Source organism: Nicotiana tabacum, chromosome 8 (genome assembly GCF_000715075.1).
Source record: "Nicotiana tabacum cultivar K326 chromosome 8, ASM71507v2, whole genome shotgun sequence".
In the NCBI taxonomy this organism is placed as follows: Eukaryota; Viridiplantae; Streptophyta; class Magnoliopsida; order Solanales; family Solanaceae; genus Nicotiana; species Nicotiana tabacum.
The window spans coordinates 152,066,314-152,092,210 of NC_134087.1; the positions used below are offsets into that span (position 1 = coordinate 152,066,314).

The 25,897-nt window shown below is 37.3% G+C and overlaps 1 protein-coding gene across 4 annotated transcripts in view; it reads right to left on the reverse strand.

Annotated features, from left to right (window-relative positions):
* LOC107803237 (valine--tRNA ligase, chloroplastic/mitochondrial 2) overlaps positions 1-17,524 on the reverse strand; it is a 42,564-nt gene extending 25,040 nt beyond the window's left edge. The window contains exons 1-11 of one of the 4 annotated variants that reach the window (XM_016626891.2): positions 17,291-17,524; positions 17,072-17,168; positions 16,512-16,638; positions 13,383-13,466; positions 12,686-12,780; positions 9,127-9,218; positions 8,755-8,808; positions 7,022-7,074; positions 6,853-6,920; positions 5,874-5,949; positions 4,845-4,928 (exon numbers count right to left, since the gene is read on the reverse strand). In XM_016626891.2, coding sequence (XP_016482377.1) covers positions 4,845-4,928; positions 5,874-5,949; positions 6,853-6,920; positions 7,022-7,074; positions 8,755-8,808; positions 9,127-9,218; positions 12,686-12,780; positions 13,383-13,466; positions 16,512-16,638; positions 17,072-17,168; positions 17,291-17,432 — 972 coding nt within the window. In that variant the 5' untranslated portion in view covers positions 17,433-17,524. Of the gene's footprint in view, positions 1-4,844; positions 4,929-5,873; positions 5,950-6,852; positions 6,921-7,021; positions 7,075-8,754; positions 8,809-9,126; positions 9,219-12,685; positions 12,781-13,077; positions 13,210-13,382; positions 13,467-16,511; positions 16,639-17,071; positions 17,169-17,290 lie in introns of those variants that run through there. The other 3 variants (XM_016626919.2, XM_016626902.2, XM_016626909.2) reach the window with 3 other exon arrangements.
* Positions 17,525-25,897: the final 8,373 nt, after the last annotated feature.

The following is a 25,897-nucleotide window of genomic DNA, read 5'->3' on the forward strand; positions in this document are numbered from 1 at the left end:
TTTGGTCCAACAATGTCTTTGGGACTTGATGTTGTTGGTTCTAAAAGCATAGATTCTGGAAATTCAAGTTTGATGATTACTTCGGAACCCTTAATAGGAAGTTCAAACTACTTAGCCTGGGCTTCTTCTGTTGAGTTGTGGTGCAAGGGTCAAGGTGTTCAAGATCACCTGGCCAAGAAGACTAGTGATGGAGATGAAAAGGCCAAATCACTATAGGAGAAAATTGATGATCAATTATGTAGTTTGTTGTGGCGATTGATTGATTCCAAGAAATTTCTTTGTTTCGTCTATTTCAGACATGTTATTCAGTTTGGAAGAAGGCTCGTACTTTATACACTAATGACATATACTGTTTTTAGGATGTGATATCTCAGATAACAAACTTAAAGAAATATAAATTGTATATGTCTACCTACTTGGGACTAGTGCAGGCAGTTATGGAGGAATTTGAGAAGTTGATGTCAGTCACTGCTAGTGTTGAAAAAACAACAAGAGCAACAACAGAAGATATTTTTAGTTCTTACACTTGTTGGACTGCCTAATGACCTTGACTCGGTGAGAGACCAAATTTTGGCTAGTCCTTCCATCCCTACAGTTGATGAACTATTCTCTCGATTGCTTCGTTTTGCTGCGCCACCCAGTCACACAGTGGTCTCACCACCAACTGTTGACTCCTATATTCTCGCATCTCAGACAATGGAAAATCGGACATCTTAGGCTATGGAGAATTGACGAGGAAGAGGTCATTTTGGGAGATCTTGAACCAAGTGTTCTCATTGTAATAAACTTGGACACACTCGTGAAATGTGCTATTCTTTACATGGAACCCAAAAACGCTCATTTTGCTCACGCCGAGACTATAGATAACCAGGGATTTTCTGTTGCTGGTGATTCTTTTGCTTGTGTTTTTCAGTCTAGTACTCTTGGACCGTGGGTCATGGACTCAGGAGCTTCTGATCATATCTTTTGTAATAAATCACGTTAGTCGAATATTGTGTATCCACAGTTTTTTCCTATTGTTACTTTAGCCAATGGGTTCCAAACTAAAGCAAAAAGAGTTGGAAGCTAATCCTTCATCTTCTATCACTCTAGATTCCGTTCTTTATGTCACTAGCTGTCCTTTTAGTCTTGCATATGTTAGTCGTTTGACTCGTGCCCTCCATTGTGGTATATATTTTATTGATGATTCTTTGGCACAGGGCGTGAATCACAAGGCCTTTACTACCTTAATTCACTCAATCCCCCGACAACATGTCCAATACAGATCCTCCAGACCTAATTCACAGACGTTTAGGACATCCGAGTTTATCCAAGCTTCAGAAGATGGTGCCTAGTTTGTCTAGTTTGTCTATATTAGATTGTGAGTCGTGTCAACTTGGGAAACATACCCGAGCCACCTTTCTGCGTAGTGCTGAGAGTCGTTCCAAGTCTATTTTTTTTATCAGGTAAGGTAACTTTTATTAAGAAACTTCAAAAAAGTACCAAGGGGGTACTTTCAAAGTACAAGCAGTTCCAAGTCTATTTTTTCTTTAGCCCATTCTAATATATGGGGTCCTAGTACAGTTAGTTTAACCTTAGGATTTCGTTATTTTGTTAGCTTCATTGATGATTACTCCAGATGTACTTGGATTTTCCTAATGAAAGATCGTTCCGAGTTGTTTCCCATCTTCTAGAATTTTTGTGCTGAAATTAAAAATCAATTTGGTGTTTCTATTCGCATTTTTCGTAGTGATAATGCTCTAGAATACTTATCCTCTTAGTTTCAGCAGTTTATGACCTCTCAAGCAATTATCCATCAAACATCTTGTCTGTATACCCCTCAATAGAATGGGGTAGCAGAGAGAAAGAATAGGCATCTCAATGAAACTGCTCGCACATTTCTCCTTCAGTCCCATGTTCCACTACGTTTTTCGGGCAATGCAGTTCTTACAGCTTGTTACTTAATTAATCGGATAGCTTCATCTGCTATCTAGAATCAGATTCCACATTCAGCATCGTTCCTTAAGTCACCCTTATAGTCTCTTTCTCCTCGTGTTTTTGGGAGTACATGTTTTGTTCACAACTTAGCTCCAGGGAAAGATAAGTTAGCTCCTCGTGATCTTAAGCGTGTCTTCCTTGGCTATTCTCGGGTTCAAAAGGGGTATCGCTACTACTCGCATGACCTTCGTAGGTATCTTATGTCAGATGTCACACTTTTTGAGTCACAACCTTACTTTACTTCTTTTGATCATCGTAATATATCTGAGCTATTACATATACCTACTTGTGAGGAATCCACATCCATAGCACCACCACAACCATTACTACCTATATAGACTTTTGAGGAGTTTACAGTTGCTCCTCCTACATCCCCACCCACAAGGCCACCACTCTTGACTTATTATCGCCGTCCACGTCCAGCATCAGGCTCAGATGATTCACGTCCTGCATCAGATTCTGCACCCACTGCGGACTTGTCTTCTCCTAGTCCACCAATTGCACTCTGAAAAGGTGTATGATCCACACTTAATCTTAATCCCCATTATGTCGTTTAAGTTATCATCGTTTATCATCACCTCATTATGCCTTTGTCTCATCTTTGTCCACTATTCCTATTCCTAAGTCTACAGGTGAGGCACTATCTCATACAGGATGGCGACAAGCTATGGTCGACGAGATGTCTTTACATGCGAGTGGCACTTGAGAGCTTGTTCTTCTTCCTTCAGGTAAGTTCTATTGTTGGTTGTCGTTGGATTTATGCAGTAAAAGCCGGCCCGACAGGTTGATCGGTTTAAGGCTTGTCTTGTGGCAAAAGGATAAACTCAGATATTTGGGCTTTGATTATAGTGACACTTTCTCTCTCGTGGCTAAAGTAGCATATGTTCACCTCTTTTGTCCATGGTTGTTGTTCGCCATTGGCCTCTTTATTAGTTAGATATTAAGAATGTTTTTCTCCACGGTGATCTTGAGGAAGAAGATTATATAGAGCAACCACCTGATTTTGTTGCTCAATGGGAGTCTAGTGGTTTTATATGTTGATTACGCAGGTCACTCTATGGTTAGAAACAATCTCCTCGAGCTTGGTTTGGTAAGTTCAACACAGTTATTTAGGAGTTCGGCATGACTCGTAGTGAAGTTGATCACTTTATGTTTTTTCGGCATTCTACTCATAATCTGTGTATTTATCTGGTGGTTTATGTTGATGATATTGTTATTACTGGCAATGATCAGGATGGTATTACTATCTGAAGCAGCATCTCTTTCGACACTTCTAGACTAAGGATCTGGGCAATTGAAGTATTTTCTAGGTATTGAGATCGCTCAGTCTAGCTGCGTTATTATAATTTCACAGCGGAAGTGCCTTAAACATTCTTGAGGAGACATGAATGATGGGTTGCAGACCTGTTGACACTCCTATGGATCTGAATGTTAAGCTTGTGCCCGGACAGGGGGGAGCTTCTTAGCGATTCTGCGAGATAAAGGAGATTGGTTGGCAAATTAAATTACCTAACTAGACCTGACATTTCTTTTCTTGTGAGTTTTGTAAGTCAGTTTATGGATTCTCTCTGTGATAGTCATTGGGATGCAGTTGTTCGTATTCTTCGGTATATCAAGTCAGCTCCAGGTAAAGGATTACTATTCGAGGATCGAGGCCATGAGCAGATTGTTGGGTACACATATGTTGATTGGGCAGGATCACTTGTTATGTTCTAGTATAAGGTAATTTGGTCTCTTGAGAAAGCAAGAAACAGAATGTAGTTGTTAAGAATATTGAGCCATGGCTCTGGCAACGTCTGAGTTAGTTTGGATCAAGCAGTTGCTAAAGGAATTGAAGTTCGGACAAGTCAGACAAATGGAACTGGTGTGTGATAATCAAGCTGCTCTTCATATTGCCCAAATCCGGTGCTCCATAAGATGACTAAACACATTGGGATCGACTGTCACTTTGTCGGAGAAAAGATACTCTCAGGAGATATTATTACAAGTTTGTGAAGTCGAATGATCAGCTTGCAAATATTTTTCACCAAGTCTCTTACTAGTTCTCGTATTAGTTACATTCGTAACAAGCTCGGTACATATGATTTATATGCACCGGCTTGAGGGGGAGTGAAATAGTTAGTAATATATAGTGTCCCACATCGGGAAGTAGATACTCCCTCTGTTCCAGTTTATGTGAACCTATTTCCTTTTTGGTCCGTTCCAAAAAGAATAACCCCTTTCTAAATTTGATAACAATTTAGCTTAAACTTACAATTCTACCCTCAATGAGAAGCTTTTATAACCACACAAATACTCTGGGTCCCTTTTTTGACTTGTTTAGGACCGCAAATTCTAAAAGTCTTCATTTTTTCTTAAACTTCGTGCCCAGTCAAACAGGTTCACATAAATTGGAACGGAGGGAGTACCTATTATTATATAATCACTATATATAAATAGGCATTGTACAACACTTAAGAAATAATTAATAAAACTTTTCCGTGCTATACTTCTCACAGAAGTGAAATATCATTTTTTTAGTATCGTCTCTTTAGGATTACGCTTATTGGCAAGTAAAAGTATGCCTTAGAGACTAGGTGACAACACTGAAGTGCTCGCTAAGCAAGGTGAAGCGCTCAACATGTTTTGCGCCTTGCTTCAGGGATTAACTGCGCTTTAAGCGTGCCTTTGACAACAGTATATGCATGGGCATCAGTTCTTGACTCAAATTTCAGAGAAATAGTTACTATGTATACGCTGACAAGATTAAAAACTTGTGACTCATTCCTCCAGGTGACACTTCACCTACCATTAGAGATCACTTCATATACTTTGAGCTTGAAGAGAAGTCAAACCTAGTCTCACTAGAGGAGAAGTATTTTTCCTACCTTGTCGGAGAGAATTGGCACATGGCGACCAAATGTCAAGGGCACAATAGCCTGCTTTCCTATAAACTTAGCATAACGTTCATCCTGCAAAACAGCATCACCAATACATCAACTGCAGATTCACATGGAAAGGGATTCTGATTTCTCTGTAGAATCATTTAACTCTATAAATAGAGAACAGTTATACAAGACACAAGAAAAATTACCAACTTCTCTTGATTAAATTCTTCATACATGACGTGATGACATAGAATGCGACCAAATAGACTGTAAGCAAAGCACTCTTCCATGTTCAGTTTTTCATCAGAACAATTCAATTCGGCCAGCACATAGAAATGTGCGGGTAGGCATACTAAGGGCATAGGCAAGCAAAAAATTTCTTCGTTCTCAAATAGTTAAAACTTGTGGAGGAAGTGACATCTTATAATATTCATAAATGAGAAACCTCAATGTGCAAAACTATCAATAGAACACAATTAGCAACTAGTGAGACACCATAAAATGCTTGGATACGAATTCACGAGCATGAATTCTAACAATTCAAGCATGTGTTAGTAGAGTTTAATCTGGCGATTGCTTATTCTAGGCTCGAGGGAAAGGCAGACTTACTTTGCCAACATAAACTTCTGTGATAACACACTTAAAAGGCCTTCATCCTCCAAGGCTTAGAACATTTTGGGTTGATGCAAACCAGACCTTTTCTATGCTTTCCGATAAGAAAATGGACCTTAGACCTAACTCAAACCCAAAGCTAGGTAAAGAGATAAGGATTGCCCAAAACCATATAAGGATACAACAGCCCATTTCCAGTAATGTATTAAACATGTACAGTAATGTTTTCTGTATGAAACCCATTACATTAATATACTATCTTTATAAGGTATTTTCTTCTAATATACAAATCGAATTAACTTACTCCATTTCCAGTCAAATATCGTCATATAAAATGTAACAGGAGCAATAATTTTTCCCCTCTTTTGAGAAAAATCATTTCTGAATTCTGATTAGATATAGTTCAGGGCGACATACCTGAGGATTAACAGCAACAGCAGTATCACCAAATAAAGTCTCTGGGCGTGTGGTTGCAATTGTCAAATAGTCACTCCTGCACCAAAAAATTATAAAAATTAATAAGAAATAACCAAATTAGAACATTGGGAAAAAGAATTACGTTGCTCAAAAAGGCAATTAACTGGATAAACCCTTTTATAAGCTACACAGAACAGCAAATAGCCAAAGCCCAATAGTGAAGAAAAATAAGCACAGAGCTTGGCTGATAAGAAAATTAGAATCTCGGCTACAATTAAGGCTCGCAGCGAGCAGTTACAAATTGAAAATCATGTTATCAATAACTTGAAAGCGTGTTCAATTTTCTAATATCGTGTGACCAAAAGATACATTAAGCGAAACAGCATTTCACTTGTGTCTGACTAGAGTGAAGCCCTATTTACAACATAAAAGTTCTGAAAATTTTACTGTGGGAAATGTTATACAGAAGAAAGCTATCTCATAAACTGATTCCGAAATCTAATTGGTCGTGGCATTGGCCTGCTGTTTGAATGATGATGATAAGCAGATAATATAGCAATGATGTTCACTTAAAAGACATAAGCTGTTTCTGTATTTACTGTAAACCATTTCCTTGAGGAAAATATTTTTATGTAGTTTTTATAAACCAAACAATAGTTTACAAAATACAGAACTTATCTTAATATATATTGCGTCAAAACCAAAAAAGACTTGTTCATACCAATTTCTTTTGAGTGAAATAGCTAGATTTGATTGCGGCTGAAAGCAAACAAAGCTAGGACACGGATTGGGCAACTTATTGAAAAAGAAAACTCTCTTAGCAGCAAGACAAAAAGTATAAAGACACTGAAGCTACTGGACTGGTAAAAGTCTCATATCCATACTACCATTTCAAAGATCACTTAAATGGATAGTTTACAGCATTAAACTGAAGTCAAGAAGAAAATAAAAGTGATTAGCTGCAAGTACATGTCTTTACTTTGAACCTCCAGCAACACGATACTTGATGTAATAAAGAGTACCAGGTTCTTCAGAATACTCTACTTCCTGAGGTGGAAAAGAAATTCTGTTAACCACTGAGATTTAACCACTAATTAACAAGAGAAGCATAGAAGATGCAAGTATTTCCAACTGCATAAATAGCATACCAAGTCTGAAACTGCAGTCTGCAAATTAGGAGACCAATTAACCATGTAAGAACCTGCAAATTTCCGATTTGACAGCTAAGAAATTTAGGTGAAAGTTGACATCCAGAAGAACACTTAGGTTTACTTGTTATGCATCAGTGTTATCAAAGGCGAAAAGCGTAAAAAAGCTCTAATGTCCGTTGGGGTTTTAAGCGCAAAGCGCAAATAAAGCGTGGGCTTTAATGGAAAAAGGCGCAATTGGAGAAAAAGTAAAAATATGTATAAGCAGTCCAAGACTAATAATTATAAGCATGACTAACAAATATATGGACAAAGAAATTGAAAAAAAATTATGATAAAGTGAAATATCAATTGTTTAATGTCGTCTTTTCAGGATTACACTCATTGGCAAGGAAAAGTATGTCTTAGAGCATTGATGCGATACTAAAGCGCCCACAAAGCGAGGCGAAGCACTCAACATGTGTTGAGCCTGGCTTTAGGGCTTAAGCGCGCTTTAAGCGCGACTTTGACAACACTGTTACGCATCTTGCAAAAAGACTATGGTGAGTCGAGTCCAGTATTAGATTAAAAACAGTGCAGTTCAAATGCTATTTGATCCTGAAGGGTTTATCAACAGCTTCATGCTTCTAAAGGAAGTGTTAGAAATGTATGACCATCTAAAAGCTTAAGCTCTTAGAGAAAGCACACTTCTAACTGAATTATATTATGTCTCAAGATGCCCCCTCACTTATACACTTGATTCTTTTCTTCCTTTTTTTCATGGGCCCAAGACATGGAATATCTTTTGCTTTTTGGGTGGCGGTGAGATTTGCACTCAGGACCTCTTACTTGCGCTGTTACCATGTTGAAATGTGTAACCATCTCATTTAAAAGCTTAAGCTCTTAGAGGGAACACACTTTTTACTACTTAATTATATTATGTCTCAACTAGAAGCTCCAAATTACTTTCAGCTCTACATAGAGGTATTTTAGGTTTGAATGCTTCAGAGTAGCAGTTTTGCTTCTATAAAGATCAAGTAAAATTAGAGGAACAGGAATAACTTTAGTCGTCAACATCCGACGAAGAGAAAAATGCTTAGCAATTGTGTATGCTGCAGAATGTTGAAATTTGTCTCCACCAACCGCTATCCTTCAGCAACAATGATTGGGAAAGCTTATAAGATAAAGGATTGAACAATTCTTATCAACACAACCAAGTGGAATTTAGATGTTCATTTTGTGCCGTTCATTTAGGATAGGGGTAAGGCTGCGTACACACTACCCTCCCCAAACCTCATGTATGGGATTAAACTGGGTTTGTTGTTGTTGTTGTTGTTGTATTTTGTGCCGTACATATACCCTGAGGTTAGCTCCCCACATCCTTCCTTTATCTTTCTCACAGCCAAGACGCTGTTTTTGCTGTTCGTAAAGTAAATTCATCTATGATACCATTAAATTTTGGTTGTCATCGGAGACAAAATATCTATTCAAAAGACGGGCCAAAAGGAAATAAAAGGAAAACATACTCTCAACGCCACCAACAACCCTCAACCGAATAGAAAAATAAAAAAACCCAAAACATAATATAGAAAAGGGCAATACTACTCTCGGAAAAATTAAAATCATGAAGTTCTCGAGGTAAGTCTACTTTCATCAAAACAACAGAGTTGGCAAAGATAGCTCATTGGATCAAGCAAAAGTATCTATCTTTTACAAACTAAAATCATACGATTTTTTGGAAAAGCAGTGTGTACCCTGATAGATTAACCCTTTTTCATGAAGCCTTATAAATGCTTCAACTACTGCTCCTGCAACAATCGAAATTTTAAAATTTAGACTCCCATTATGAAAATTGATGATATATATATATATATATAAGAAATAATACACATTTTATCACTGGACTAGTATTCATCTACATCTTGACACAGGACCAGGTACATCCAGATGTAATAAACTATTATTGGGAAACAGTGCATAGGATGACAAAGTAAGAAGACAAATGAACTGAAGAGCCCCTTAGAGAATTCATAGCTTGCTAGCCTAGAGAGTTGATATCCATATTATGAAGACAAATTCGCACCACAGAGTTGATGGGAGTTTTACTGAATTGAAGGCAGTCTTACTACTCAGCTGTTCATCAAGGGTAAAACGTTCTCTGGTCCAATCACAGGATGCACCAAGTCTCTTTATTTGGTTAGTAATGGTTCCACCATACCTAAGTAATAAAAAGAGAATAAGTGTTTATATTTTAGATTGAAAAGGAAAATATTGAAAAAGCATGGGAAGGGAAAAGATTGCAATGACAAGATATACTTAGAAGGAGAAAAAAGATGCATATAAATTAGAAATAGGAGGATATGCATTGAACACGAAGAATGATAGCATACTGCAACACTGTAGAAATCATAACCACTGATAGGTGTCTTCCCTGTAAAATGGAAGCATATAATTCTAATGTTTTGATGTGTGGCCATAGAAGATTGGACAAGATTAGATACAGATTGCTACGTAGGAGCAAAAAAAAATCTGATAATTGAAGGTAAAAGGAGATTAGATATACCTAAAATCAAATGGAGATAAAGTTATTTCAAAACACCTATAATCTCAAAATAATGCCTTCTTAGCTAAGAATTTAACAGAATGGAGGCAGAGGGTTCAAATGGGAAATACCGACTAGTTAAGACTAAACTTTAATTATTTTTGTTATACTGACATTAGGTCCAGCATTTGCCAAGTCTTTTCATTCTAGATATAAACAACAATGTCCGCAGCTGGATAAGTGTGAGAATTAGAGAACATTTATCTTACGCAACCCCTAATTTGCCTTAAAAGATAAATAATTTAGTACTGGTAAGATAAATAATTTATCTTACCAGAACAACTGTAATACGATGATATGCCCTTTGATTTCACCTGCTTCAGCCTGTGCTTTAAAATTCTCAACTATCAATAATACTAATATTGTTTGATTCAAGATCAAATCTCCTCTAGTTCGTCAGTCACTCACCGACTATACTCTTTGAGCAACTATTCATTTTCTAACAGTATCAAATATTATGCTTTTTCTGGATATTCGGGTACCAATATCAAGGGTTCACTTTTGGGGTCCCCACTTGACTGGGGCCACCAAGATGGTTTTTCCCACATGGAATGAAAATATTGGATTCATGTAAAAGGAGAAAGATTTGTATGTATGTGTGTGTTGATATGTATAATCCAAAAGTTTGCCTAGTTAGCCAAACCTCACACAGCAAGATGTGTACTAAATGTTCACTTGTCTATTGGATAGGCAAACTCTTCATTAAGATTATGTAGGTTTTTAAGAAAAGTGGAACATCAGGCCCGCAGAAACCTACTGAAAAATTTCCATTAGCTAGATAGTCACAAGCATGTCAAATTGTTCAATAAAATTACATTGGTATCGTTTTTATACGGTCGCTAGAAACGTGAAACATCACTATCAGGATTATGGAGAGCACACTTCATCAACATTCAATTTCACATCAAACTGTCAAGGAAGAACATGCTTCCGGCTTCTTCTCATTCTAGTGTTGGCTTCTTATGTTCAGACTTGCCATCAGGTCCTTCTGATTTATAATTTATAATGACCCATCCAACGGTTTGGAATGTTACAAAGCATTGGATCAGATTTCTTTTAAGATCAATTCCGGGAAAAAGCTATCAGAATGGACAAATAGGATGAAGCATCATTGAACATGCAGCTGCAAACCAGTTCTCTTAGAAAAAAAAATGTACCACCTTATCTTCCCATACTTACCTTTCTCATAAGAAAATTAAAAAAAAAAATTATCTTCCCCCTTGCCAAATACAAAAGTATGTGGAATAGTTAAGTGAGCTCGAAAGGCCTCCATAGCTTTGGTCTAATTATAAGAAAGCAGCGTATAATGTGTGGGTTAGGCGCACGTCACGGTTTGAACCCTACTGCATTTAAGTGAAGCAGAGTAACAGAGTGGGTCCACTATCCACTGAGTATAGAACCGGGAATCATTGGCCTCTCAAGAATTCTTCGTTATCAAAAAAATGAGGGCGCAAGATATTAGTCAATATAAAATTAGGAATTAAGGTGAAACTATCCTAGCATTTAAGGACAACAGGTGAAGAATAAATAGGGGAAAAAATAGATGAGCAAAATACTAGGTAATTTCTTTCCATCTGTCTACGACTTGGTGGCCAGAGTTACCCAGTACCTGCATTGGTGGAAGGTAGAAGGTACCCCTTGGAATTAGTCGAGTTGTGTACAAGTTGTATGGAACAACGCGGTTATCAAAAAAAAAGACCAAAGGAGTACCTTACCAAATGAAGAGACTACTATGCATTTCAATATCATGATTGAAGACAAACCACACTATAGAAGTAATTGTCACATAGTCACGATAAAAAGTATCTTTCTCTAGGGGTGGAGTGGATACTAATAGACAGCTTAATTAGAAGTGAGTGAGGAAAATGTTGGCACATTGTAAATGTAGCTAACTATTAGTGCATAGGGAACTAATGTACCATAATAGAAGCGTAATATAGATGCAGGAACAAAGATGGCTATTAGTAAGCTCAAGCTAATCTCGTTATGGAACGAAAATGGAAGATTACCATATTAATCAATGGAAGGTCCCGAAGAATTCCATAGAACTAGGAGCCCTTTGTCAAGTTAAATTATTTCCAAATACAAAGCTCATTTAAAGTTAAATTATTTCCAAATACAAAGAGGTACGCTCTTTTTTAACAGACTAAAAAGGGAAAGATTGTTACATAAAATGGAAAAGAGGGAGTATAGGAAAAAAAAGCTCATTTCATCCAAAAACTAAAGAAGTCTTATAGGTTTCTCTTTTTCCAGGCCTTCAACACTATTTAGAGCATCAGAGCTCAACTCATTGACATGTTACCAGAATATAAGGAAATTTCTATGAGAAAAAAATTCTCATGAGAAATTTCCTGTTTTGGTACTCTACTGCTCAATGACCCCACTTTGTGGGATTTTACCGAGTAGTTGTTGTTGTTGTTGTACTCTACTGCTCAATGGTTGCAGAACTTGTAGAAATATTATTTGTTTTTTCATTTCATTTTTTTAATAAGAAATTAAAATGTTCATTTTTAATGGGGGGAGGTTGTTCTAACTGGGACATACAATAATAGATGCCAATTAGATTTCTCTATCCAACAAGGAGATCGTGGACCTTACTATCAAAGAAGAAGAGGAAGACCTTGGTACTTTACCTTCCATAATGTTTGTTATCTTCTTTTCATTGTATATTATCTTTCCAAGGTTTCTATTTTTTGGTATACTTCAAACGTATACAAACACGTGTTTGCCCTTTTTTAATGAAATTTATTAATTTATCACAAAGAAGTTATATTTCCTTACTTGTCAGGGTCTGTTGATAGCCACTAATGGTACTCATTTAACAAAATATGTTACTTATCTAAAAGAATTGTCGACATCTTCTGGATGCTTTTAATAAAATAATTGTTATTTCATCAAGAAAATGAATAGATAAAAGAATTCACCAGTAACTTGGGAGATTCCTACGATGACATGTAGGTGAAAAAGTTTCTCTATCCTTTTTTTATTGGATCGCATATGCGAGAAAAAGTTTTATACCATCAATCATGCAGCATTCTAGAATTTAGTAAACAAATAGCTTAAATAAGAATGAGTAGATATACTTCTGTTTCCATTCCCATACTCGTTTTGTAAACTCATCTCTACCCAAATCAGCCCGTTTTACTCCTTCTGCAGCTAGCATTCTCTCCACAACCAACTAGAAAAAATAGAGAAAAAGAAAAAGATAAAAGGTATTCAGTTTTTCACACCCAAGAAACAATAAAAATTTTGATAGTTAAGATCATTCTGGAAAATGAGAGCAGTTGTGAAAAAAAAGGATAAATGACAAGTGGAGCCAATTACACAAAAAGATTAAGTACTCCACAAGTTTGAGAAAGAAAAAGGACTACCAACATGTTACCAACCACAGATAAAGGAAATGTTGACATAATTGAGGGAGTAAATGACAGAACACCTAAGCTACACATCAAAACTCTATAACTAATATCAGTACCGGAAAGTCATATTGGCAACCACAGTTCCTTCCACCAAAACAAGCAAAAATAACTTCCATTCCATGTGCATTTGCACAAAGATAACATTGGAAAACAAGAACTCAAACTCAACTAGCTAGCAACGAAATTTCCTGCATACCACCAAAATGGTCCATCATAGTAAGAAAATTTGATCAAAATTAGACGAAACCAAGAATGTAAATTATCAACAAATCGCACGCATCCATAAGTTAGCAATATAAAGTCAAATGTAAAATGAGATGCAGTTAAGTAAAAGCACTAAGCTTTTGGATGTAGAGGGAACCTGAGTTGCAATACCAGCATGATCTGTTCCAGGAAGCCAAAGGGTAGGTCTTCCCTTCATGCGGTTATATCGTATCATGATATCCTGACAAAGGAGATGATAGAAATGAAGTAATGTAGAAAATTTGAGATATGTCAAATAACAGATAAAATAATGACTATGTTAGGTGAAAAATGAAAGAGTAAAAGGCTAATGGTAATCAAGAACAACATTGTCCAATTCCTCCCCGTTAAAATTCTTAGACCATCCAAAAAGAGTTAGTTTTGTCAGCCACGAACGACGACTTTCAGAATCATGCCATCCACAGTCGTTGTTTCCGCCTTCATATGTTTTTTACGAGTTGATCTTGGGGCATTCTTTTTTTATTGAGCTATCAATGAGCAGTCAATGTGTTTCTAGAAGGAACTGACTGAAGCATATTTGGTTAGATGCAGCGGCATCGTGCTAAGCTATTGGGATTAAGTTGTAAGACTAGGCAGAGAAGTATCTATAGAGCCTATGTCTATATTGTGATCATCTATCAATGTGTCAGATACTCTATCAGCAGTGGGCTCAACTGGCAGCTTTTTTCAGCAAAGCATGGACTTGGCTAGAATGTCTTGTGGATGTGTCGTGCGAGATTCTTGCACAATTCGAGCAAAGAAGGTTCATCTGCATCAGATAATTGTCAATTCAAGATGTTTTTGCCATGCTATGCGTCGATGCAAAGTTGCTACCCAACTTAATGAGGCGAAATTGGTAACAGAATTTTCTCTCCGTGACCACGACCCTAACAGAACGACTTGCCCTTCCATGCGCTAAGCTGGATAGAGAGCTTTTAGAAAGAGGACTACCTGATTATAGAGAAGCATTCTTCTCCTTCACATCGTCGGTCAACTTTGGGGATAGTGGATAGAGCTCGTCCCTATTTGACTGAAAAGGGAAGGGTTCATTCCGATGACAAGTGATGCTTGTTGACTGAATTCCATTGAATATTGGGTCATGTCGATAAGTTGAGGTAAGATAAGTCCACGTTTACCAGGTTGGGCATACCAAGATTGCAAGTGCATCATTTGAAGAGTTCTCCTAGAAAGTTGGCGTTGAGCTGAGTATGCTAGATGTTTATCTATCATAGGGCTAAAATGAATGGAAGGTGAATCCCCCGAGCACCATGTAAGGAAAATAGATTTGGTGCCTACCATCATATAACACGCAGCAGTCCAAGCAAGCAAGGCTGAGGCCAACCTAGTGGGGGTGTTCGCACGAGTGTCACATCAACAACCGCGTTAGGTGAATAGGTTTTGTACCTATCATCACGAAGGAGAGAATCTCCAAGAGTAAGCTCTACACAAAGTTGACACCAACCAAGGAAAGGGCGTGCATATGGGTCACGACAACCATGAGGAAAGACTTGAGCCTTGCGGGGAGTTCGAGTGTTACAAATAGGTGGAGTCAGCTCCCATATGTGTAAAAGTGGGTCAAAACCACTTCAAGAGGAGGGCCAGAATTGGACCAAACCGCTGAGGCGAGGAGGCAATGTCACTACAGAGTCAAGCCACTTAAAGCGGGGAGATGCAGAATTGGCCAAGCCACCATGTGGGCAGACAATATGTTGAATCATGAGAAGCAAGATCAAAGCATGAATAGCTTAAACTTTTAGATGAGGTGGTCATACACTTCAAAATGGTATCAGAGTAGGAAGAGGTTCAAGATTTCAATTCTCACCGCCATTGACTGTCAAAACAAAAAACTCTATGTGCCTAGCCATGAAAAATAACTAGACTCAAACGTGAGGGGGCGTATAAAAGATATAACTAAGTAGAAGATATAACTAAGTGAATAAAAGTTTGCCCTAATCTAACAACTAAAACGTATAAATGAGATGGTCATATGATTTAACATTCCCAAACCCAGCCCTTCCCTTTAAGTAGACATCGAAATCTCCGAGGAAAGATAAATCCTTCAAGAAAGTGTGTCTCCGTGTGCACAAAGACATGGGTAAGGTGACACCTAGTATGATAACTACAATCGCCATAGAAAAATGAGATATACCAAGTGTGCCTGCCCGTAGGAAGTGAAGCATCAACTAACTATCCCATGATAACTATAACCCCATACGGCTTCATTATGTTCTAAAATTTTCAGTCATATCTGCATTGCACTAGAAAATTTCATCTCCATTAATCTTTGACAACCAAAATGGAGAAAAGATACTGAAAAATAGAATAGTCAATATGGATTTACCATCTTCTAGAACCACTTGATAATACTACGAAATTAGAACTATTCATATTTCTTAGCAACAATAAATAGAATTCCATAATACGGAAGACAAATGGTTTGTCAATGCATTTGAATGTAATACAGTATTGTGGGGAAATAGATCCTGGAAAAACAAAACAGAAAGAATTATGAATATTGGAAAATAGGGATCAAAGACGGGTTAAGGTGATAGCATACATCTAAACACAAGATGCAAGGAATCAAAAGTACCATATATATCAAACTGTAAGCTGAGTTCTCTAAGACAAATTAAGTTATTTTCAGGTCATCATCTATACATCCTCACTTAAATGACATTTATCATCCATTTATGATAGCATGATTGTTCTAGCATAAAGCAACTATCTATATTCTACATTTTAAACTGAGACACAATGTAGAACTAACAAGGCACTGATTGTTATCCGACTTCGTCAGCAGTCACCTAAATTGACATTTGATAATTTCCTTCATCTATTTATTATATAGAATGTCGATCTAGCATAAGGCACTGTTTCTTTATCAAACAAAAAAAACAGAAAGTGTTTCTGATAATTTTATTGACTGTTCATGTTAAACCTGACAAGACATGATAAAAATAACAATTTGTTGGCTGGTAGCCTTATTAGTTGGTCATTGTCAGGAAAATGATTTTCAAGACAAAGATAAGACACCACATACATTCAGTTTTCAATTATAGGGCCTCTTTTCTATAAGCTATCATGTAATCAACTTTATCTTTAGCTTTGTGCCCCAAAATAGAGTAGCAAGTGAGATCTAGACAACAATTACTTGATATATTGAATGATGAGCTCATACAACTCAAGATAGACACTCAAAGTAATAGATTAGAGCAAAAATATTAAAAGAATTGCAACTGAATTCAACCTCAAGGGTCACAAACATGGCATGCCCCATGTGCAGTGAACCAGTAACATTAGGTGGTGGCATTGGAACTACGAAAGGATCACCCCCTTTGTCAATATTTGGTTTGAAATATCCTTGAGACTCCCACCTAATAATCAGCAAATTCACTCATTAGTATTTTGCAGAGTAATGAATACTTAGATAGTGATATAACCATTATTCTTTGATGCAGAAATGGTATTGATTTTGTTTTATTAATGGAGAAGATGATATAATAACCTACAGTAAACTGGCCAAATTTTGTGTAATTATTAGTCACTCTAAGTATTGCCAATTGAAGTTAATATGAACAGCTTTGTATACTAAAACCACAAAATATCTAAAACTTAACAGGAATTTGCATTTCAACATTTCGAGCCAACATAATAGCAGTTCACGGTAGAAACAGTAAAAACAAAATCTACTGAACCGTTTCTAAAGTTTTTGTCTATAACTGCAGTTAGCTTATGAGGTACACCAGAAATAAAACAAACAATCCAAAAATATAAGCGATGAATTGAGTCCAGAGAAAGCAAAATCACCATTTATATATGCGTTCTTCATTACTGAAATCAAATGACTTAGCAACTTCGGGTGAAGTAAATATACCACCGCTTTCTGCTGCTGCTGCTGCAGACACTGCATCATAAAAGCATAATTAGGAACTACAAACCTAAGCCCTAATTCAACTCCGACGCATTTTCGGTGTTAAGAATTGAAATAAGTAGAAAAAAGAGAGGGATATTTAGAAGGAGACTTACTGGCGAAGAAACGACGAGAACGGGAGAGTGAGATGGTGGAACGGCGTTGCGTGGAGAAGAGAAGAGGATTGAAACGAAAGCACAAGGAGGAGCATGAAGAAGAAGTGGAAGATAAGAAAGAGGACGAAGTGCGCAAAGCCATTGTAGCCACTTCACACCGCTGCCACTGCGCAAAACCAGTTTTATTATCCTCCCGCCGAGCAATTTAATCCCATTGATTTTCATTTTACCTTTGCTTTTGGGCAGCAATAGCCACTTTATGCCCCCTATTTAAAATATATTTATAATTTATAATATATTTTAAAATTAATCAATTCGCCCAATTTCATGATTAAGTATTCTGAATTCAGAAATTAAGTACTTGTGTCCTGAATTTTTGAACTGCTAATTTGAAAGTGAGGACTAAGTGTCCTAAATTTCTGAACTACTATTTTAAAATTCAGGACATGAGATTCGAATTTTTTGACACAATTTTTGAACTTTAGGACACAATATCTTTAAATTCGAACTTTGAGGTTTAAACACTAGGACTTGGTGTCCTGAAGTTTGAGCAAATTTAGCTAATCTTTAAATACATTGGATATATTTTAAACAGCGTGCTTAAAAATGGCTACCTAGTGTCATTTCCACTTTGATTTTCTGAAATAGCCCTTTTTGAGGACACTATTTATGTTTTAATAAGTTTTGCAAATATAAATCCATGAACTTCACAATTGATTTTGGATTTATGCTAATAGTTTCTGATAACTATATACCAAATGGCCTAAAGTTTTGTCTTAAATATTTGCATAGGAAGCCTGTTTCTTCTGTAACTTTAGCTTGGGAAAAAAAAATAATGCATAACAAACACACTCAAGGAAAGACCACGCTTACAACAATAAAATTTTCTTTCATTCCAATAGTCTTCAAAAATAAACATGAATTTTGGACCTCATTAGATTCAACTATATCAAAATCAAAAATCTAACTCAACGAGACTTACTTGTTATGATTTGGATTGTTGATATCATACTTACGTCATTGCATTTATATGTTAATCAACATAGCAATTTGACATAAGTAGTGAATTGGGAAGGAAATATGTTTTTAAATTCTCTATGTCACATTCAGCTAAAGTTCCAGGCAACTTCTTGCTAGTAGTAGAGAGTTTGATCATAAAAATTTATATCGGTGATTTATTTCTTTTACAACTGAAGTTCCTAATATTTTTGTGCTTCAACGTATTTTTCACTATATTTTTAAGCTTGATCGCATTCCTGACGTAGCAATTGGCAGTGGACCCCAAAAAATTTAGCAACTTGTGTTGTATTTTTGGCCAACTAAGAGCTTTAGATATCCTATATTTTTTACTTCCTCGACCTTTTTTTTCTTCCCATTTTGACTTAGCTTCTTTTAGTTATGTACCTTTAACATACCTATACCAAAAGTAAGTGCATTAACCGAATAAGATCGAGTAAAGTCTAAGGGCATCAACATGTCCTCATATAAGTGTACTCACTATGATCAACCAGGGCACACAAATGATTATTATTTTAAAATTTTAGGATACCTAAACTGGTGGGATCATAATCGTGATTTAAGACGAAGAAATACAAGCAAGACTTCCACTAGTACAATTGTACAAACAAATAATGAGGAAGATGATGTTGGACAGTACACAACGTTGGTAGCAACGAGAGGCAATAATGGTAAGTCTTTAAATTCATTTGTGCTTGTTTTTAATAGTACATGGAGAATTGATTCCGGAACTATGTATCAATTGATGTTTGATTCTAGATATGTTTCATCCCTTAAACTTTTCTCACAAAAAAAAATCATAGATGTGCTTGACGCACATGGAAACTGCTTTTTCAATGATATCGAAGCATTTTTGCCTCACAAAGTGGTTTATGATATCAGGAATAGTGGTATATTCACATCTCATCAGGAGGACAGGGGGATATGGAAAAAGAATCGTAGTGAGTCATTTATTCTCAAAGCTGGTTGGGAATCGATAAGAAATCGAACGGGCATTCAAGCAAATATATTTCCATAGCTAGTGGTTCTTCGACATCTTTCACTAGGGACGGATCCTTGTCTTTTATTATTACTTTGAACTTAGACTCTGTCTTAGTAGTTCCATCATTGGATTATAATTTATTGTTAGTTTCTCAAATTACCACTATTCTATCTTGTATTGTGATCTTTTGGCCTGAATATTATGTATTTAAGGACATTCGAACAAGGCATACGATTGCTTATGGTACTATACGAGGAAAGTTGTATTATTTGGACTTGGAGTCACAAAGTGTGAATCAGTTATGCGAAGCAATATCAATATGTTTGTCTAGTTCTAAGGACAAATAAAAGAAATCTGATATTTGGCTATGGCATAGACGATTGAGACATGATTCTTTTGGCTAGAAACTATTTCCTAAGTTATTTATAAAAAGTGATGCTTCTAGTTTCTGCAGTGATGTATGTGAACTTGAATAGAATGTGTATTTTTTACCAAGAATGAATAGAAGTTCAATTCCTTTTATGATTATACATTCTAATGTCTGGGGTCCATCCAAGTAAATACCTTAAGGCTTAAGTGTGCCACATTGGTTTGTTACTTTTATAGATGATTGTACTACAATGACTTTGTTGTACTTGATGAAATTCAAAAGTAAAGTAGATTTGTTGTTTTGAAAGTTTCATAAAATTATTTTCTCTCAATATAATGACCAAGTAAAAGCTCTACATAGTGAGAATGTGGAAGAGTGTACTGGTCTTAGACTTCAGTAATATTTGGAAGCAAAAGGAGTTGTTCATCAGATGACTTGTCCTAATACACCTAGTAGAATGGGCTAGCCGCACGAAAAATATTTGTTAGAGGTTGTTCGTGCTTTATTGATAGAAGCTCATATGCCACTATCTTATTTGTAATGACCCAGCCGGTCGTTTTAAGTATTAGAGCTTCATTCTCCTATTTGATGATTCCTTTGGTGTCTTTCGATATTTTATCACTTCAGGGAATGGTTGGTTTGGTTTCGGAATGGCTTGAAAGTGGATTGGAACACTTAGTTCTATTTTTGGAAGCTTAAGTTATAAGAGTTGACCAAGGTTTGACTTTTAAATAAACAGCTTTGAAATCAGGATTCGAGAGTTCCTATAGGTTCATATGACAATTTTGGACTTGGGAATATGTTCGAATTTGATTTTGAAGGTACTTAGAAGGTTTTGGCTCTGGTTGCCGAAAGTCGGCAATTTGGAGGATTTAATAGTTCTTATGTTTGACCAATATTTGACTTTAATGTTATCAGGTTTCAATTGGTGTTTTTTGAAAATTGTAGGTAGGTTCATTTTGTTGAATGAGACTTATGTGCAAAATTTGGTTGTGATTCGGAATGTCTAAGTATGATTCAGATGCATTTGGCAAAGCTGGAAAATTAATAAATGGTTTTGATCTTCGATCGTTGGTTTTGTTGTTGTTTTTTATGTCTCTAGTCTTAGGATAAGTTTGGAAAAGGTATCCAGACTTGTTAGTATGATTGAACGGGAGTCTGGGAGGTTCGGGGTAAGTTTTGAAGTGGTTTCGGACCATTTTGAGCAACATTCAGGTTGTTGGTGTTGTTAATACTGGATGCACTACATATGCGTGGTTGGAGTGCATGTGAGATGGTTGTACCTCTGGTAAGCAGTGCGCAAAAGCGAAGGTTGGTCAAGCCTAGGGATGGAGGCACCTGCGGAGGTTCTGATCACACCTGCAAAACCGCATATGCAGAAGATGGGTCGCAAATGTGAATGTTAGTCAACCCTGGGGAGGTCGCACATGTGGTTGTATTGATCGCAACCACGTTTCCGCATCTTTGGAGTTTTGGATCGCATATGCAAAGGTGGTTCTATGGTTGGAGGCTTGCAGATGCACAACATGTAGCACTAATGCACAACATGTAGTGCAGATGCGGGGCTCGCACCTGCGGCTAAGTGTCCGAAGATGCGAAAAAGCCTCACAGATCTTGTATGTCATGTTTTGACTCATTTTTACTATTTTTGAGTTTTGGAGATCGAGAAGAGGTGATTTTTTGTTACGACCTAGAATTCTCACCTACGGGATCGTGATGGTGCCTAACATTTCACTTGCTAGGAAAGCCAACATTAGAGTAATTTTTTACCAATTTTAAACACTTAGAACAATTTAACCAATTAAATAGAAATGAAGTCCAAAATAAAGTATGAAATAGCATAATAATTCAATATCTAGTACAACCCGGATCTAAAGTTACAAGTACACGACTTCTAGAGTTTCTAAAAATAGCATTTGAAATAAGTACAACTGTCTCGAATGAAAGAAACAGTAAATAGGGAATGAGAAAGGGGACTTCAAGGTCTACGGATGCCAGCAGATCTACCTCCAGTCTCCAAATGTTAATCTGAGCTGATGCACCTCACGTACAGCTGGGACCAATACAAAAACATATACAAGAAGTGCAGAGTGTAGTATGAGTATAATCGACCCAATGTACTCCGTAAGTGTCGAGCCTTACCTCGACGAGGTAGTGACGAGGCTATGATAGGACACTTATGTAATTAAACATGTACAAACGAAGATATACCTACCACATAACAACAATAAAGAATTAACATGCACTATTGGGAGGAGACATGCAAAATGGGTACAAGGTACGGTAACTACAATAGGAAGTGACAACATGAAGCAATCAATAAACTTCAGCCAATGAAACATATAAACATAATGAATAAAAACTGCACGACATCACCCTTCGTGTGTTTACTCTCAGCCTCCCCATGAAACAATAATAATGACACGACATCACCCTTCATTTCTTTTACTCTCAATCTCTCCACAAAATGATAAGAACGACACGACATCACCCTTCGTGCTTTTACTTTCAATTTCATCATGAAACAGTAGATATGGCACGGCATCACCCTTCGTGCTTTAACTCTCAAATACGACATGGCATCACCCTTCGTGCTTTAACACTCTCCCTTACCATGTAACAATGAACATATAACAATAGAGAAATAGAATAAGCAAGATCAAGTCTTATGTCAACAATGGTTTCATAATACCAACCTCAACTTTAGAAACAATACTCAATTATCACAGATAGCTCATAAATGTGGAAAGAACAATCAATTTAATAATTAACTAGTCTAACCATGGATATCATGATCTAAGAAAAAAATAAATTACAAGAAACAAGTCCCACCCACATGATTTGACCCAACAATAACTCACCCAACATTTAGACATGTAGCAAATAGGCAAAAAAGTCCTAATCCCTCAAGTCAAGGTTAACCACGACACTTACCTCGCTCCAAAAATCAATTTAAAGCTCAACCATGGCTTTGCCTTTCGAACAACCGAACCAACCAAATCTAGCAAATTATCAACCAAACAATTCAAAATCAGCCTTAGGAATTACCCACGAATGAAAAAGGTTCAATTTTAGGTCATTATTGAAAAGGCAACAAAAGTCAACTCCCAGGCTCACTTGGTCTAACTCGAAATTCGGACCAAAACTCGATTACCCATTCACCTACGAGCCCGATTATGTAATTTGTTTTGAAGTCTAACCTCAATTTGAGGTCTAAATTCTAATTTTACAAAAAATCTCTAATTCAACCCAAACCCCCAATTTCTACCATGAAAATCCTAAATTTTAGGTTGAAATCTTATGACATTGAAAAATTGAAAGAAAGTAGGTTAGAATCACTTATCAATGAATTAGGGAAGAAGAGCTTTTAGAAAAATTGCGTCTAGGGTTTTCTAGGTTTGAAAATTTGAAAGAATGAGAAAAATCCCGTCTAACTCAGCTTTTGACCAGGCGCAAATGTCGTAATTGCAACCTGCGAACCCCGCAAATGTAAGATTTCCTTCGCAAATGCGAAGTTCCCACATTTTTGCTATCATCGCATTTGCGATGATTTGTTCGCAAATACGAACTGGGCCTTATCGCAAATGCGAACCAATTGATCGAAAATGCGAACAAGCTTCCCCCCGGTCCCAATCCCAAATGCGAACAATTTGTTCGCAAATGCTAACCTTTGGTGCCCAGCTATTCTTCGCAAATGCAAGGAAATAGCTCGCAAATATGAACCTGACAGTAAGCCTGCCTTATCGCAAATGCGAAGCCAGACCTTGCATCGGATAGCTTTGTTAGGTGATTTGGGACTTAGGAGCATGATCGGAATGTAATTTGGAGGTTTGTGGTAGATTTAGGCTTAAATAGGCGAAAATAGATTTTTGGTGTTTTTCGGTTGATAGTGAAAATTTTGATATCGGGGTCGGAATAAATTCCGGGAGTTGCAGTAGGTCCGTTGTATAATATGGGATGTGTGTGCAAAATTTCAGATCATTCGGACGAGGTTTGATAGACTTTTTGATCGAAAGCGGAATTCAGAAGTTTTTGGAGTTCTTAGGCTTGAATCTGTGGTGGATTTGTTGTTTCGATGTTGATTTAGGTGTTTTGAATATTGGTATAAGTTTGGATGGTGGTATATGACTTGTTCGTACCTTTGGTTGAGGTCCTGGGGGCCTCGGGGTGATTTCGGATGGTTGACAGGAGGTTTGGAGTTGGAAATTTGCAGCTGAAGTTGCTGAAGCTCCTGTCATAACCGCACCTGCGGCTTGGGGACCGCAGGTGCAAGCCCGCAGAAGCGCAAGGAGGGCCGCAGATGTGAATGTTTGCGAGAGGAGCTGTAACCGCAGATGCGGATGATTGAGCGCACCTGCGATAGTGCAGGTGCGGGATTTTGATCGCATGTGCGGTCCTTGGGCTTTTAAATGAATTCCGCAGACGCGCACTTGGGTCCGCAGGTGTGGGTCTGCAGGTGTGAGATTTTGACTGCAGAAGTGGTTTAGCTGGGGCAAAACATATAAATTTAGCCCTTCGCGATTTTTGAGTGGTTTTCACCATTTTCATGCGGGTTTGAGCTTGGGGAGCAATTTAAAGAGAGAATTCAAGAGGGTTTCATGGAGGTAAGATTTTTGGACCTTAAACTTGTTTCTATGATGGTTTTTGACTTATTAAGCTTGAAATCTATGGAAATTAGTAGCCAAAAATTGGGGGTTTAGGGCTTGAAAATTGGAGACCTTAATCTAGGGATTTGAGGGGTCATTTGTGGTCGAATTTTGGTATTCTTGGTATGTATAAACTCGTGAGAGTGTAAGGATTCTAGTTTGGTAAATTTTATCGAAATCCGAGATGTGGGCCCGGGGGTTGGGTTTGACCAATTTTGTAATTTGTGATGTAATTTGATTATTTTCGCGTGGGCTTTATTCCCTAAGCATATATTGATGTTATGGTTCTGATTTTGGTTAGATTCGGGGCATTCGGAGGCCGAATCGAGAGGAAAGGCGTCGCGGGCTAGAGTTTGGCTTGAGGTAAATAACACTTCCAAACTTGGTTCAGAGGGTTCGAAACCCCGAACTATGTGTTCTATGATTACTGTTGAGTTGATGCAAATTCCAAGTGACGGGCGTGTGGGTGTGCACCATGAGAAATGCGGCCTAGATCATTCCAGAGAATCGCTTAGTGAGTCTTTCTTGCTGATATCTGTGTTGTATCTATGTGATTAAGTTAATGAGCTGCAAATCATGCTAATTATCATGTTAAGGCTTCACGCCAACACTGTTGAGACTCGAGAGGTCATTTCTTGCTATCATGTCATTTTCTTCATAATTATTCTATACTCAGTCGTGTTCATGCATATTATATCATGCCTCAGGCTCGATTATTGCTATTTGACATATCATATCATTGTTCGGGCTAGTATCATGACATTTTTGAGCCCTTGTATGTGAGACTGGAGAGTATTGACTAAGTGAGGCCGAGAGCCAGATATTGATTAACAGTATAGGATCGGGCTGCACGCCACAACAAGATATTAATCATGCCTTCGCTGGCATTGATATAGCGCTTGGGCTCAGAGAAGCCCCTCCGGAGTCTTTACACCCCCAGTGAGCACAATTGATGATATTGAGGGATGGATCTTCCCTGGAAATGGATCTTGTCTGAAGTATTGGTATGGAGATGGATCTTCTTCATGAGGCTGGATTGGCTTGTTTCCTCGGTACTGGGTGACTTATAGTCAGTGATGTACATATTCCGGGATGGATCTTCCTTGGGCCGAATGGGTCGTATACAGTACCGAGTGGTTAAGCACTGTGAGTGGAAGTATTATACGTAATATTGATCATACTATCTGTGCATTGGTACTTAAAAGTTCCTGAGCTTTATACTCTGTATTGTTCATACCGTGTTTAATCACTGTTGAGAATTTACTTGAACTGTAAGCATGTCTACTTTTCTATACAATTAAATGTTGCTGCCTGATTGAGGTTTGGTTCGTCACTACCGTCAGTCCATAGTTTGGACTTGTTACTTATTGAGTTGGTGTACTCACGTTACCCCTGCACCTTGTGTGCAGATCCAGGTATCTCGGGCTATGGTAGTGGTTGCTGATCATATCATTGTGGACTTTCCTTTGGAGATTGCGAGGTAGCTGCTTGGCGACCGCAGTTCCGCCTTCTCCTTTCCTTATCTTCCTTTAGTATATTTATTTGAATATTCTCAGACCGTGTTGGCCATGTTATTTCGAACAAATGTAGTA